At 52.3% G+C, this 16,419-nt stretch overlaps 1 protein-coding gene across 1 annotated transcript in view; it reads left to right on the forward strand.

Moving 5' to 3' along the window:
- The window catches only part of LOC133361976 (protein L-Myc-1a-like), a 28,660-nt gene extending 21,861 nt beyond the window's left edge, over positions 1-6,799 (forward strand). The window contains 5 exon segments of the mRNA XM_061580951.1: positions 16-96; positions 3,665-4,377; positions 5,565-5,817; positions 5,819-6,044; positions 6,046-6,799. Of these exon segments, the coding sequence (XP_061436935.1) occupies positions 3,855-4,377; positions 5,565-5,817; positions 5,819-6,044; positions 6,046-6,261 (1,218 nt within the window). The 5' untranslated portion in view covers positions 16-96; positions 3,665-3,854 and the 3' untranslated portion in view covers positions 6,262-6,799.
- Positions 6,800-16,419: the final 9,620 nt, after the last annotated feature.

Below are 16,419 nucleotides of genomic sequence, written 5' to 3' on the forward strand. Positions count from 1 at the left end.
TCTCCACCACCACAGCTGCTGCTGCCGGCGGCGGCGGCTTCGTGGCGTTGCTGGCGTCTCTGTGACCCCCCCTCGTCCTCGTCCTGCCCCTTGACCGTGAGTAGCCCCCCCCCACCATCACTCGTCACCCCGAGTCCACCAGCCACTTGGGGGTGGACTTCACTGGGAGCGGCTCTACAGCTCCTGCTCTGACGCCGACTTCTCCCGTCACTTACGGCAGCTCAGCGAAGCGTCTCATCGTCGTCATCGTCGTCATCATTGTAATCTGTGTGTGTCACGCTGTGTGTGTGTGTCACGCTGTGTGTGTGTCACCCTGTGTGTGTGTGTCACCCTGTGTGCGTGTGTGTGTCACCCTGTGCGTGTGTGTCACCTTGTGTGTGTGTCACCCTGTGTGTCTCACCCTGTGTGTCACCCTGTGTGTGTGTCACGCTGTGTGTGTGTCACCCTGTGTGTGTGTGTCACCCTGTGTGTCTCACCCTGTGTGTGTCACCCTGTGTGTGTGTCACGCTGTGTGTGTGTCACCCTGTGTGTGTGTCACCCTGTGTGTGTGTGTCACCCTGTGTGTGTCACGCTGTGTGTGTGTCACCCTGTGTGTGTGTCACGCGTGTGTGTGTGTGTCACCCTGTGTGTGTGTGTCACGCTGTGTGTGTCACCCTGTGTGTGTCACGCTGTGTGTGTGTGTCACCCTGTGTGTGTGTCACGCTGTGTGTGTGTCACCCTGTGCGTGTCACCCTGTGTGTGTGTCACGCTGTGTGTGTGTGTCACCCTGTGTGTGTGTGTGTGTCACCATGTGTGTGTGTGTCACCCTGCGTGTGTGTGTCACCCTGTGTGTGTGTGTGTCACCCTGTGTGTGTCACCCTGTGTGTGTGTGTCACGCTGTGTGTGTGTCACGCTGTGTGTGTGTGTCACGCTGTGTGTGTGTCACCCTGTATGTGTCACGCTGTGTGTGTGTCACCCTGTATGTGTCACGCTGTGTGTGTGTCACCCTGTGTGTGTGTGTCACCCTGTGTGTGTGTCACCCTGTATGTGTCACGCTGTGTGTGTGTGTCACCCTGTGTGTGTGTGTGTCACCCTGTATGTGTCACGCTGTGTGTGTGTGTCACCCTGTGTGTGTGTGTCACGCTGTGTGTGTGTGTCACGCTGTGTGTGTGTGTCACCCTGTATGTGTGTCACGCTGTGTGTGTGTCACCCTGTATGTGTCACGCTGTGTGTGTGTGTCACGCTGTGTGTGTCACGCTGTGTGTGTGTGTCACGCTGTGTGTGTGTCACCCTGTGTGTGTGTGTGTGTGTCACCCTGTATGTGTCACGATGTGTGTGTGTGTGTCACCCTGTGTGTGTGTCACCCTGTATGTGTCACGCTGTGTGTGTGTCACCCTGTGTGTGTGTGTGTCACCCTGTGTGTGTCACCCTGTATGTGTGTGTCACCCTGTATGTGTCACGCTGTGTGTGTGTCACCCTGTGTGTGTGTGTGTGTCACCCTGTGTGTGTGTGTGTCACCCTGTGTGTGTGTGTGTCACCCTGTGTGTGTGTGTCACCCTGTGTGCGTGTGTGTGTGTGTCACCCTGTGTGTGTGTGTCACCCTGTGTGCGTGTGTGTGTCACCCTGTGTGTGTGTGTCACCCTGTGTGTGTGTGTCACCCTGTGTGTGTGTATGTCACCCTGTGTGTGTGTATGTCACCCTGTGTGTGTGTATGTCACCCTGTGTGTGTGTATGTCACCCTGTGTGTGTGTGTCACCCTGTGTGTGTGTGTGTCACCCTGTGTGTGTCACCCTGTGTGTGTCACCCTGTGTGCGTGTGTGTCACCCTGTGTGTGTGTGTGTCACCCTGTGTGTGTGTGTGTGTGTCACCCTGTGTGTGTGTGTGTGTCACCCTGTGTGTGTGTCACCCTGTGTGCGTGTGTGTGTCACCCTGTGTGCGTGTGTGTGTCACCCTGTGTGCGTGTGTGTCACCCTGTGTGTGTGTGTGTGTCACCCTGTGTGTGTGTCACCCTGTGTGTGTGTGTCACCCTGTGTGTGTGTGTGTCACCCTGTGTGTGTGTGTGTGTCACCCTGTGTGCGTGTGTGTGTCACCCTGTGTGCGTGTCACCCTGTGTGTGTGTCACCCTGTGTGCGTGTGTCACCCTGTGTGCATGTGTCACCCTGTGTGTGTGTCACCCTGTGTGTGTGTGTCACCCTGTGTGTGTGTGTCACCCTGTGTGTGTGTGTCACCCTGTGTGTGTGTCACCCTGTGTGTGTGTGTCACGCTGTGTGTGTGTGTGTCACCCTGCGTGTGTGTGTCACCCTATGTGCGTGTGTGTCACGCTGTGTGTGTGTCACGCTGTGTGTGTGTCACCCTGTGTGTGTGTCACCCTGCGTGTGTGTGTCACCCTGCGTGTGTGTGTCACCCTGTGTGCGTGTGTCACCCTGTGTGCGTGTGTATGTCACCCTGTGTGCGTGTGTATGTCACCCTGTGTGCGTGTGTGTCACCCTGTGTGTGTGTCTCACCCTGTGTGTGTGTGTGTCACCTGTGTGTGTGTGTCACCCTGTGTGTGTGTGTGTCACCCTGTGTGTGTATGTCACCCTGTGTGTGTGTCTCACCCTGTGTGTGTGTGTGTCACGCTGTGTGTGTGTGTGACCCTGTGTGTGTGTGTCACGCTGTGTGTGTGTATGTCACCCTGTGTGTGTCACCCTGTGTGTGTCACCCTGTGTGTGTGTCACCCTGTGTGTGTCACCCTGTGTGCGTGTGTGTCACCCTGCGTGTGTCACCCTGCGTGTGTCACCCTGCGTGTGTCACCCTGTGTGTGTGTCACCCTGTGTGTGTGTCACCCTGTGTGTGTCAGTGTGTGTCGCCCTGTGTGTGTGTCACGCTGTGTGTGTCACGCTGTGTGTGTGTGTCACCCTGTGTGCATGTGTGTGTCACCCTGTGTGTGTGTGTCACCATGTGCGTGTGTGTGTCACCCTGTGTGTGTCACGCTGTGTGTGTGTGTCACCCTGTGTGTGTGTGTCACCCTGTATGTGTCACCCTGTGTGTGTGTCACGCTGTATGGGGAGCGGTAGTGTAGCGGTTAGCGCGCTGCGCTATGAACCTGGCGACCCGGGTTCGATTCCTGCTCACGGCCAACATCAGACGATTGTCTGAACCGGTCCCGGGCCTTCCCTAGGTCGACTCAGCCTCAAATGAGTACCTGGTGCGGTGTGTAAACATTGCCACTAGGGAGACAAAGGCGGTCGGGCGTGGTGCTGGCCACCCACCCCCTCGTGTACCGTTCCGGCCTTCATAGGTGCTTGCTAACAGCACTTGCCCCTACAGTCTGTTAAGGCTATATGGGGGATCTTTGTGTGTCACCCTGTGTGTGTATGTCACCCTGTGTGTGCGCTCCCTCTTGCGTCCCAAGTATTCACTACACAATAAAAATTCTCACGACGTGTCGACTGCAACACGAAACGTCGTGAGAATTGTTATTGTTTTATATTTTTATTATTTTATTGTTTCCCTTCTACGCGACTTTACCGAAAAACCAAGAAGATGAATCCCTGCAGTCACGAAAGCTTTAAATCGAAATTTAACGTCCCGGAGATGAATGAAATTGAGCTGTGGATGAGTAACAGCGCCACTTACGACTCTGTGTGGTGTTTGCTCGCTTTGTTAACGACGCTGCTTTCTTTATTGTTTGCTGTTGTTACAGGCGAGCCCGGCGGTCCCCTGCAGAAGAAGTAAACAAGACGCAACAACAACAGGGAGGAGGGTGGTGGTGGAATGTAAACAAGAACAACAACCCCTACCCGACACCACGCGGCGTGTTGTCGCGTGACGAAAGTAGCAGCAGCGTCATCATCATCACCACGTGTAGCAGCAGCGTCGTCATCATCCACGCAATGTCTGCCGGCAGGGATGACTCCTCCTCCTCCTCGACCTTCTACAACGGCGAGGAGTTGCACAGCGACTGGCACCAGTCCACGCTGCCCAGCGAGGACATTTGGAAGAAGTTTGAGCTCCTGCCCCCCGCGCTGGACGGAGCGAACTCAACGCCAACGCCGCCGCCCTCGGGCGATCCGAGCCGCGAAGGCGGCGAAGTGGCGAGCCGCGGCCACGTCTGGGACCCCGCCGGCGGCAGCGGCGTGGGAGCCGTGGGAGTAATGCTGCTGCGGGACTGCATGTGGAGCAGCGCCGCCTCCTCGGCCAGAGCCACGCCGGGGCGGCTGGCGCCCGCCGACAAGTCGGCGCCGCCGCCGCCCGCGGTCTCCCGCGCCGTGCCGAGCCCCGCGGCCGCCGCGGTGCCCACCGAGATGCTGCCCTTTGAGCCGGGAGGGCGGCACCTGCCGGCCGAGGGGCGGGAGGATGGGGAGACTGTCGTGGGCGGGGCGATGTCTCCCGGCAACGAGACGCGCAGTGATTCGGGTGAGACTTGCACGCTGTTTTGCGTGTTTCTTTATTCGGGTGTGTTTAGCGCGGTCGTGCCTTTTGTTTTTTTCGGTCAAGTCACGCAGGTCAAACATGAAATTAATCACGACGTTTCGGAGGCAACTCGAGCTTCCATCTTCAGGTGGAACAGTTACAGCAAAATCACCGTATCAAGTGAAGCGAGCTCTGAGAGACACGAGATTACATAGAGGTTAAGAGGGGGGGGGAGGAGCCTAACCCCGAACCCTGACCCCTAACCCCTAACCCCTGACCCTAACCCTAACCCTAACCCCTAACCCAGAGCCCCTAACCCCTGACCCTAACCCTAACCCCTAACCCTGCAGTGAACTGTGAGGCTGCTAAAGTTGGTCAATGACATCATTCAAAAAAGTATGGATCCTTGCAGTCACGAGAACTTCTCGAATTAGCTTGTTCATCTTCGTTTACAACAAACTTACAGTTGTCAAGCTCACTACACGAATGTTGCGTGTGTACATTTCAACAGGTCCTGTACCTGTGTAATGGGTTCCGGAGACACTTGTAGAAGTAACTTCTTTATTATTACAATATAACACCTCAACAGTGCTGATACTGTGTTACAGCCTAGGTACACAGCCTAGGTACACAGCCTAGATACACTACTCTGGCTACGCTCTGGGGTCCTCTGGCTACAATTACCCTAGGGGAGGCTACCTGACCCGACCCAGCCAAGGTGGGGGGGGTCTGGACTCGGAACTCGCCCTCACAAGGACGTAGAGCCGGGAGTCCCAGAGTCCCACCGCTGGCCCTCACAGCATCCCGGCCCTTACAAGGACAAGCGGGACGAGGGGGTCCAGGGTCCTAAGCTGGCTGGCTGGCGGGTCTTGGATCTTGAGCTGCGACTGGCCCCGATCGGCCAGGTAGCTGCCCTTTTATGCCTCGTCCCCAACGAGGGGTGGGGTTGTGTGCGCCCCCAGATATCCCACAGAGCACACACAGCCCCCCCCCCGTTGGTGGTGCCAAGGGGCTTAGCTGTCTGGGGTGCCTGGGATTCTAGCGCCTGGCGCCGAGGGCTTCTCTGTCTCGGGTCCCAGAGCCCCCAGCAGCTCCTCCCCTCTTCTGGCACTACACCTGCGCAGTTTAGGTTTATAATGTTGCATTTTTCTACATTGCGTTGCTGACGTATACGTGTTTCCCTTCTGCAGACGATGACGACGACGCGGATGAGGAAGATGGAGAGATTGACGTGGTGACCGTGGAGGAGGGGAGCCACCCCACAACGAGCGTGGCGCTACGCGCCGTGCACGACACAAACACGGCCCCCCGGTACAACGACAACAACCGGCGGCAGCGGCGGCAGCAGCGGCGGCGACCCGCCCCGCCGGCGTCCACGCCGCCCGTGCACCAGCAGCAGCACAACTACGCCACGCCCTCGCCGCCTGCGCGCGGGGCGGAAGACGCCGCCCCCGCCGGCGCCGCGGGGATCCGCGCGGAGCCGGGGCGCCGCCGGCGGGGCTGGCTCGTCCCGCGCCGTCTCGACGGGGAGCGGCGGCGGCGGCCCTCAGAGCTCTGGCAGCTCGGAGGGGCTTGGCGAGCGGCGCAACGACCAGGAGCGTCGGCGGCGCGACTCCATCAAGAAGGGTTTCCAGTGGCTGCGCGGCGGCATACCGGAGCTGGCGCACGACGGAGAAGGCGGCCAAGGCGCAGATCCTGAAGCGCGCGATAGAATATTCGCGCACCCTGAAGCGCGAGGAGGAGAGACTCAAGGCGGAGAAGCGGCGCGAGCAGATTCGACGTCGGGAGCTGCTGGCGAGGCTGGAAACCCTGAAGAACTCGTAGGCCGAGCGGTCTCCATTTGCATCTCGTTTAAAGACTTTAAACCGAAAGTTACTTTTGTTTTGATATTGGACGAAAGCCTCTGGCGACCGGCACAGTTGAGCCTCTTTGCCATTGAGTGGTTTTGTATGCACCGTGACCTCGTTTGCAACGTAATGCCTCTGAATATTTGACTGCCAAGGTTTGAGTTGATGGGAATGGTAAGTTGTACCTCAATAGACATTTCTGCACAAATGATGCTTCAATGTGGCAAATACTGCCATTAATGCTGTTCCATGGCGATTTTCACTTTTGATTTTTTAAATTTTTTCATATAAAACATGGAAAATGTAGGCACCAAAAGTTGTTACGTAATTACCCAGGGTTTTTGTAAGATTTAGCGCGAGTAACTTTTTGAACAAAGTTGTTCCTGTCAATAGTGCAAAAGTTACATTTAGTAACCTTTTTTGAATGTCCCTTAAACAAGGGGTGTTGTTGCTTACTTTGCATCGCTGATAAACTCGGTCTTTTTGCCGTTGAGCTCAAAGCGGCCTTAGCAGCTGCGAAGCGTTCGTTGCAGCACTTTGTGGACCTCGCTGTATCTTTATCTCTTATTGGAACGTAAATAAAGCCCACAAGACACCAAGTGCCTCGTGCGTGATTGTGTTGCACCCTGTTGCACCCTTCACTTGCTAACGCGCGGATGTAGAAGGGACCTTGGCCAAGTTGCACGTGTCGGCATCTCAGACGCCGGCAGCATCGAGCTGCTGCACCAGCTTCTAGCGCAGTCTCGCCTCGCGCTTCACGCGCCCCACTCTGGTGGGATGTTGGCCCATTCTTGGTTTTGGTGGATGTTGAGAACTTTAAACCGTGACCTCCGTACCGTCTAAACCAGGGGTCCTCAAACTACGGCCCGCGGGCCACATTCGGCCCGCCGAGGACATTTATCCGGCCCATGGTCACTAATTGGGCTGCGCTTGTGAGCACTAATTTGGCTGCGCTGGTGAGCACTCATTGGGCTGCGGTGGTGGGCACTGATTGGGCTGCGGTGGCGAGCACTGATTGAGCTGCGGCGGTGGGCACTGATTTGGCTGCGCTGGTGATCACTGATTGAGCTGAGGCGGTGGGCACTGATTGAGCTGCGGCGGTGGGCACTCATTGGGCTGCGCTGGTGAATGGTTCAATGGGCCAATTGACTGGATTTGCCCGCCAGGCCTAAGGCTGCCAGCCCTCCCCTGGCTGCGCTTGACTGGCTCTCCCTCCCTCAGCTCCCTCACTTGCCCCTCGGCTCCACTCTCAGTGATATTCCTGTGTGCTGAGTAAATGATAGAGGGGTAATAACAGATTGATCTCTGGAGGGGCTGCCTGCTGTTTTCCCGTGCTAGTCAGTGACAGACAGCCGAGGAGTAGGAAACCCAATTTAAATGACAGTAAGTGCATTTATATTCTGATTGCTATTCAATTATATGAGGTTATATGTTGTATGTTGTGTAAGCCCCGGTTCATACTGTTGCGATCTCTGAGCAGTGCGAGTTCAGCCATATGCTTGTATGGCTGAACTTGCATTAGATTCGGAAGAAAAAAAGGCACATGTGCCTTTTTTCCTGCAGTGGATCGCATGGGTCTTCTCCCCCATGCGATCATATTCCTATGCGAGTTCGCAGATCGCACTGCGATCTGTGAACAAAACTGCAGGTGTAATTAACTTTTTAATGGCACCCACACCAGTGTGAGCCTGGGGTAAAAGTGGAGTTCCCCCAATCAGACTGCATTGATGGGCAGTGCAGTCTGTATGTCTCTGTGTGGGCAAAGTTATTGCTGCTATATTGTTTTTGTAGCGCTGTATATATATTGGTATTTTACTAATAGCAATTTTGACTCCCTAGGAAACAATGATGTCAAGAAAGAGAAAAATTGACTCGGAGTGTAGGATATTCAAAAAACAGTGGACTTATGATTACTTTTTCATGCAGTACAAGGAAAGAGCTGTGTGTCTGATATGCCAGAATATAGTGTCTGTGTTCAAAGAATACAATTTATGTCGACACTATGAAACTCAACATAAAGATAAATATGATTGTTTGGTCGGAGAAAGTGAGAAAAGATAAAATATTAAAACTGAAAAATACATTAACTCCGCAAAATACTTTTGTGAAGCAGAAGCAGCTAAATATTTCATCACTGAAAGCAAGTTTTCAAGTTGCCAAGCTAATAGTGTGCACTGGCAGACCATTCGTTGAGGGAGAATTTGTTAAAGAATGCCTTCTTTCTGTTGCCAAAGAGATGTGTCCAGAGAAGGCCGATTTATTTAGTACAGTGAGTCTTTTAGGACCTACAATTACACGGAGGATTGAAGAAATGGGAGACAATTTCCATCAGCATTTGCAAAACTCCACAAAAAAAACTTTCCTATTTTTCCTTGGCACTCGACGAAAGCAACGATGTTCGTGATTCTGCACAACTTCTAATTTTTATTTGTGGGACGAATGACTATTTCGAAGTCACAGAAGAGCTTGCTGCACTGCAAAGCACCAAAGGAACAACTACAAGAGAGGATATCTATGAAAAGGTTTGCCAAACTGTGAATGGTTTGGAGCTGAACTGGGCTAAACTAGCCAGTGTGACAACTGATTGTGCTCCTAGCATGGTGGGGTCTAAGAAAGGAGTAATTGCTCGCATTAACCAAGAGATGGACAAACATAACCATTCTCATCCAATAGCCATACACTGCCTCATCCACCAACAAGCGCTGTGTAGTAAATCACTGAAGTGGGACTGTTAACTTCATTAGAGATCATGCACTAAACCACAGACAATTTCAGGAATTTCTGTCCGAGCTAAATGTTGACTATGAAGATGTTCTGTACCACACAGAAGTCCGTTGGCTGAGTCGAGGGAGAGTTTTGAAACGTTTCTAGGACTTACTTCCACAGATTACAGCTTTTCTGTTTTCAAAAAACAAAAAAGTACCAGAGCTCAATGATGCAGAATGGAAATGGCACCTTGCCTTTCTGACAGATGTAACAGAGCTACTCAACAGTTTCAATGTGCAACTTCAAGGAAAGGGGAAGCTCATCTGTGATATGTAATCACATGTCAAAGCATTTGAAGTAAAATTAGGCCTCCTCATCAAACAAGTGAAGGAGGAAAACTTCTGCCATCTCCCCACAACTCAAAATCTGTTAGCGGAAAAAACATTGGTTGCATTCCCAAACAAACATGTGTGGATTCACTGGAAAAATTGCAAAAGGAGTTCCAATTTAGATTTAAAGAGCTTCATCTCCATGAACAGGACATACAGCTTTTCCATAACCCATTTTCTATTGACATTGAAAATGTGGATACAATTTACCAAATGGAACTCGCTGAACTGCAGAATTGTGACTCTCTGAAAGACGCATTCAAGTCAAGCAGCCTTCATAATTTCTATGCATCTCTCCCCTCTGAGACATATCCTCATCTCAGGAACCATGCACTCAAAATGGCAACCATCTTTGGCAGCGCTTATGTCTGTGAACACACTTTTTCCAGAATGAAACATTTGAAATCTCCAACCAGATCTAGACTAACGGATGCACACTTGCATCACTTGTTACGACTAGCAGTGACAAATATGGAACCGGACATTGACCATCTCATTAGCCAAAAGCAGGCCCATAGTTCCCATTGAAATACTGGCAAGTTTGTTGATTTAACTTTACTTGTTCTTCATTTTAAATATTGTATGTTCCCGTTTTGTTTCTTCACTTCAAAATAAGATATATGCAGTGTGCATAGGAATTTGTTAATAGTTGTTTTTTAACTATAGTCCGGCCCTCCAACGGTCTGAGGGACAGTGAACTGGCCCCCTGTTTAAAAAGTTTGAGGACCCCTGGTATAGAGTCTTGACGAGGGAGTTTTTCTGGGATGGATGGTGGTGGGAATCCGGTTTTAGGCAAGCATCCGTGTGGGTGGCTTTCCTGTAGACAGAATGGCTCATTGAACCATCAGGTCTCCTTTTAATAAGGACATCCAAAAAGGGTAGCTTGCCATCTTTTTCGACTTCCATGGTGAATCTGATGGCTGGGTGTATGGAATTGATGTGGTCGAGGAATTGGTCTAGAGCAGGCCGGCCATGTGGCCAAATGACAAAAGTGTCATCTACGTACCTCTTCCACAAGGTCGGGCATAGAGTGGCAGTCTGGATGGCGTCAGTCTCAAATTTCTTCATGAAAACGTTGGCTACAACCGGAGATAGGGGGGAGCCCATTGGGGTACCCTCAGTTTGTTTGTAGAAAGTTCCATTCCAGGTGAAGTATGTATTGGTTAAGCAGTGTCTCACCAGGGGGGGGGGGGGTACCCCAGCATTCAGTCCTTGATGAATCAAGTCTTCAATGATTGCGATGGTGTCAGGTACAGGAACTTTGGTGAATAAGGAAACCACATCCAAACTGACAAGCAGGTCGTCTGGGGACAGGGAAATCCCCTTGATTGTCGATACCAGATCAGTAGAGTTTAGTACCGCAGGTGTTTTTTCCAGTGAAAGGCCGTAGGATTTCAGACAAAAAACGAGCCCTTCTACGCGACTTTACCGAAAGAACCAAGAAGACAAGTCCCTGCAGTCACGAAAGCTTTAGAGATTTCCTCGATTAAGTAGATAATTCAGTGTGTAACAAAAACATGTTTTATTGTTGTCCCTGTGTAGTAAAGTGTTATTACCTAATAGCTAGTGCCTCAAAAGTAGAGAAAGTGGGCTCTTAATACTCCACACAAACGTTGCTTGTGTGACCCAGGACACAAAAGCGAAGTGAATAATCCACTCCATTAATAACAGTGTCACAACAACATTGTCCCTTAGTAGTACAGTTTTATTATCTAATAGCTTATGTCTCAAAAGTAGAGAAAGTGGCTATTGTTAATCTCAACAAATTCTAAATTTGAAGCTTTCGTGACTGCAAGGATTCATACTCGGAGGTTTTTTTCAGTAAAGTCACGTAGGTAGAAATAAATAAAACTAAAATAAATTAAAAATAAATTTAAATAAAATCTCCTCACAAACGTTGCTTTTGTGACCCAGGACATTGATAAATTTAACTATTTTAAATAAAAAAACGTGGCGTGCATTTGTGTCATCCCTTCACGTAAAGTCCTGCTCACAAACGCAAAGTTTGTGTGGAATAATACTATCCATTAAACATACTTTGTAGCCATAACCAATTTAGCAACACACAACACTTTACTACGCAGGGTCAGACCTCGTGTTAGGTAGTCACCCGGCAGCGGTGTTCTCGTTGTTGTTGTTGAACTAATAAATATAATCTAGATATGCAAGGAGACCCATGCATTGTATAGGTAAACCCACTAAAAGAAACTCCTTAAAAAAAAATTTAATACAAATTTATTTTTTATTTTAAAAAATTGTAACATTTTTTTAAAGAAGTCGAGCGGACAACGTGGAAGTGAACGACGTGTCGCCCACGAGCCTTGTGCGCGCCACACACACAGAGAGAGAGGGGGACGAATGAAGTTGAATAATAAAACAACAAGTTTGAGTTGCGCGACACGCGCTCGGCGCTCACCGCGTGTTCAGAAGCTTCGTGGGCGACGCGATTCCAGAGCTCAGGGGCCGCGGCGTTCTCGATTCCCGGCGGGCAAATAGATATTTAATTAATAAGACGTCCACGCTTTTAAAGAGACGCTTAAGTGATTGACGCCGATTTTTATTGATTGCTTTATCAATTAGGTTTTTTATTTCGAGTGATGCACGCACACGACGCAGGTGAGCCTGAGGCACGTGGCGCCTGATTGGTGTGCGGGCAGTACGTTGTCACAGTAAGCACACAGTCTCGTGGATTGGACAACAGGAAGTAGACTAAACATGTTGTTACAAGATGTTGACCACGACAAACAGAGGCATATCACGTGAAGTGAGAAGCGTTGAAAAATATAAAGGGGCAGAAATTACTCCATCAAGAAAACTAAATTTTAATTAAAACCCAGTACACATGCAACGTTGAGACAATTTGGTTAACATAGGTGTTCACACACAGTGTGGTTAACATAGGTGTTCACACACAGCGTGGTTAACATAGGTGTTCACACACAGCGTGGTTAACATAGGTGTACACACACAGTGTGGTTAACATACAATGAGGGATAAAAAATTTGATCCCCTGCTGATTTTGTACGTTTGCCCACTGACAAAGAAATGATCAGTCTATAATATTAAAGGTAGGTTTATTTGAACAGTGAGAGACAGAATAACAACACAAATCCAGGAAAAAATGTTATAAATTGATTTGCATTTTAATGAGGGAAATAATTATTTGACCCCCTCTCAATCAGAAAGATTTCTGGCTCCCAGGTGTCTTTTATACAGGTAACGAGCTGAGATTAGGAGCACACTCTTAAAGGGAGTGCTCCTAATCTTAGCTTGTTACCTGTATAAAAGACACCTGTTCACAGAAGCAATCAATCAGATTCCAAACTCTCCACCATGGCTAAGACCAAAGAGCTCTCCAAGGATGTCAGGGACAATATTGTAGACCTACACAAGGCTAGAATGGACTACAAGACCATCGCCAAGCAGCTTGGTGAAAAGGTGACAACAGTTCATGCGATTATTCGCAAATGAAATAAACATAAAAGAACTGTCAATCTCCCTCGGCCTGGGGCTCCATGCAAGATCTCACCTCGTGGAGTTGCAATGATCATGAGAACAGTGAGGAATCAGCCCAGAACTACACGGGAGGATCTTGTCAATGATCTCAAGGCAGCTGGGACCATAGTCAACAAGAAAACAGTTGGTAACACACTACGCCGTGAAGGACTGAAATCCTGCAGTGCCCACAAGGTCCCCCTGCTCAAGAAAGCACATATACATGCCCGTCTGAAGTTTGCCAATGAACATCTGAATGATTCAGAGGACAACTGGGTGAAAATGTTGTGGTCAGATGAGACCAAAATGGAGCTCTTTGGCATCAACTCAACTCGCCGTGTTTGGAGGAGGAATGCTGCCTATGACCCCAAGAACACCATCCCCACCGTCAAACATGGAGGTGGAAACATTATGCTTTGGGGGTGTTTATCTGCTAAGGGGACAGGACAACTTCACCGCATCAAAGGGACGATGGACGGGGCCATGTACCGTCAAATCTTGGGTGAGAACCTCCTTCCCTCAGCCAGGGCATTGAAAATGAGTCGTGGATGGGTATTCCAGCATGACAATGACCCAAAACACACGGCCAAGGCAACAAAGGAGTGGCTCAAGAAGAAGCACATTAAGGTCCTGGAGTGGCCTAGCCAGTCTCCAGACCTTAATCCCATAGAAAATCTGTGGAGGGAGTTGAAGGTTCGAGTTGCCAAACGTCAGCCTCGAAACCTTAATGACTTGGAGAAGATCAGCGGACACAGCGGAGACATCGAGAGAGAGACACGGGGAGAGACACGGGTGGAGAGAGAGACACGGGTGGAGAGACACGGGTGGAGAGAGAGACACGGGGAGAGAGACACGGGTGGAGAGACACGGGTGGAGAGACACGGGTGGAGAGACACGGGCGGAGAGAGAGACACGGGTGGAGAGACACGGGTGGAGAGACGCGGGTGGAGAGACACGGGTGGAGAGACACGGGTGGAGAGAGAGACACGGGTGGAGAGACACGGGTGGAGAGAGAGACACGGGTGGAGAGACGGGTGGAGAGAGAGACACGGAGACACGGGTGGAGAGACACGGGTGGAGAGACACGGGTGGAGAGACACGGGTGGAGAGACACGGGTGGAGAGACACGGGTGGAGAGAGAGACACGGAGACACGGGTGGAGAGAGAGACACGGGTGGAGAGAGACACGGGGAGAGACACGGGTGGAGAGAGAGACACGGGGAGAGAGACACGGGTGGAGAGACACGGGTGGAGAGACACGGGTGGAGAGACACGGGCGGAGAGAGAGACACGGGTGGAGAGACACGGGTGGAGAGACGCGGGTGGAGAGACACGGGTGGAGAGACACGGGTGGAGAGAGAGACACGGGTGGAGAGACGGGTGGAGAGAGAGACACGGAGACACGGGTGGAGAGACACGGGTGGAGAGACACGGGTGGAGAGACACGGGTGGAGAGACACGGGTGGAGAGACACGGGTGGAGAGAGAGACACGGAGACACGGGTGGAGAGAGAGACACGGGTGGAGAGAGACACGGGGAGAGACACGGGTGGAGAGAGAGACACGGAGACACGGGTGGAGAGAGAGACACGGAGAGAGACACGGGGAGAGACACGGGCGGAGAGAGAGACACGGAGACACGGGTGGAGAGAGAGACACGGAGAGAGACACGGGGAGAGACACGGGTGGAGAGAGAGACACGGAGACACGGGGGGAGAGAGAGACACGGGTGGAGAGAGACACGGGGTGAGACAGACACGGGTGGAGAGAGAGACACGGGGTGAGACAGACACGGGTGGAGAGACACGGGTGGAGAGACACGGGTGGAGAGACACGGGTGGAGAGAGAGACACGGGGAGACACGGGTGGAGACACGGGTGGAGAGAGAGACACGGGTGGAGAGACACGGGGAGAGAGACACGGAGACACGGGTGGAGAGACACGGGTGGAGAGACACGGGTGGAGAGACACGGGTGGAGAGACACGGGTGGAGAGACACGGGTGGAGAGAGAGACACGGAGACACGGGTGGAGAGAGAGACACGGGTGGAGAGAGACACGGGGAGAGACACGGGTGGAGAGAGAGACACGGGGAGAGAGACACGGGTGGAGAGACACGGGTGGAGAGACACGGGTGGAGAGACACGGGCGGAGAGAGAGACACGGGTGGAGAGACACGGGTGGAGAGACGCGGGTGGAGAGACACGGGGGGAGAGACACGGGTGGAGAGAGAGACACGGGTGGAGAGACGGGTGGAGAGAGAGACACGGAGACACGGGTGGAGAGACACGGGTGGAGAGACACGGGTGGAGAGACACGGGTGGAGAGACACGGGTGGAGAGACACGGGTGGAGAGAGAGACACGGAGACACGGGTGGAGAGAGAGACACGGGTGGAGAGAGACACGGGGAGAGACACGGGTGGAGAGAGAGACACGGAGACACGGGTGGAGAGAGAGACACGGAGAGAGACACGGGGAGAGACACGGGTGGAGAGAGAGACACGGAGACACGGGTGGAGAGAGAGACACGGGTGGAGAGAGACACGGGGTGAGACAGACACGGGTGGAGAGAGAGACACGGAGACACGGGTGGAGAGAGAGACACGGGGGGAGAGAGACACGGGGTGAGACAGACACGGGTGGAGAGAGAGACACGGGGTGAGACAGACACGGGTGGAGAGACACGGGTGGAGAGACACGGGTGGAGAGACACGGGTGGAGAGACACGGGTGGAGAGAGAGACACGGGGAGAGAGACACGGGTGGAGACACGGGTGGAGAGAGAGACACGGGTGGAGAGACACGGGGAGAGAGACACGGAGACACGGGTGGAGAGAGAGACACGGGTGGAGAGAGAGACACGGGGAGAGAGACACGGGTGGAGAGAGAGACACGGAGACACGGGTGGAGAGAGAGACACGGGTGGAGAGAGACACGGGGTGAGACAGACACGGGTGGAGAGACACGGGTGGAGAGACACGGGTGGAGAGAGAGACACGGGTGGAGAGACACGGGGAGAGAGACACGGAGACACGGGTGGAGAGAGAGACACGGGTGGAGAGAGAGACACGGGGAGAGAGACACGGGTGGAGAGAGAGACACGGAGACACGGGTGGAGAGAGAGACACGGGTGGAGAGAGAGACACGGGAGAGAGACACGGGTGGAGAGAGAGACACGGAGACACGGGTGGAGAGAGAGACACGGGTGGAGAGAGAGACACGGGGAGAGAGACACGGGTGGAGAGAGAGACACGGAGACACGGGCGAGGTAGGGAGACACGGGGTGAGACACGGGGACAAGGGGGGGGGAGGCGGAGACACGCGGAGCCTCTGGCGGTCTCCACTCGTAGTTTATTCGGGTTCAAATAGTACAGAGCAGTGTAAATCACAACACTGATAAGTCTAGGGCAGTGTAAACCATAACACTGATAAGCATCACGCGTTAGCTCTTGTAGCAACATCAACATCACCAACATCATCATCAACATCACCAACATCTTCATCATCAATATCAACATCATCAATATCAACATCACCATCATCACCAACATCCTCATCATCAACATCCTCATCATCAACATCATCACCACCACCACGAGGGGTGAAGGGA

The sequence above is a fragment of the Lethenteron reissneri genome, unplaced genomic scaffold, assembly GCF_015708825.2.
Source record: "Lethenteron reissneri isolate LAM-NWPU_2019-01 unplaced genomic scaffold, ASM1570882v1 scaffold_1316, whole genome shotgun sequence".
Classification (NCBI taxonomy): Eukaryota; Metazoa; Chordata; class Hyperoartia; order Petromyzontiformes; family Petromyzontidae; genus Lethenteron; species Lethenteron reissneri.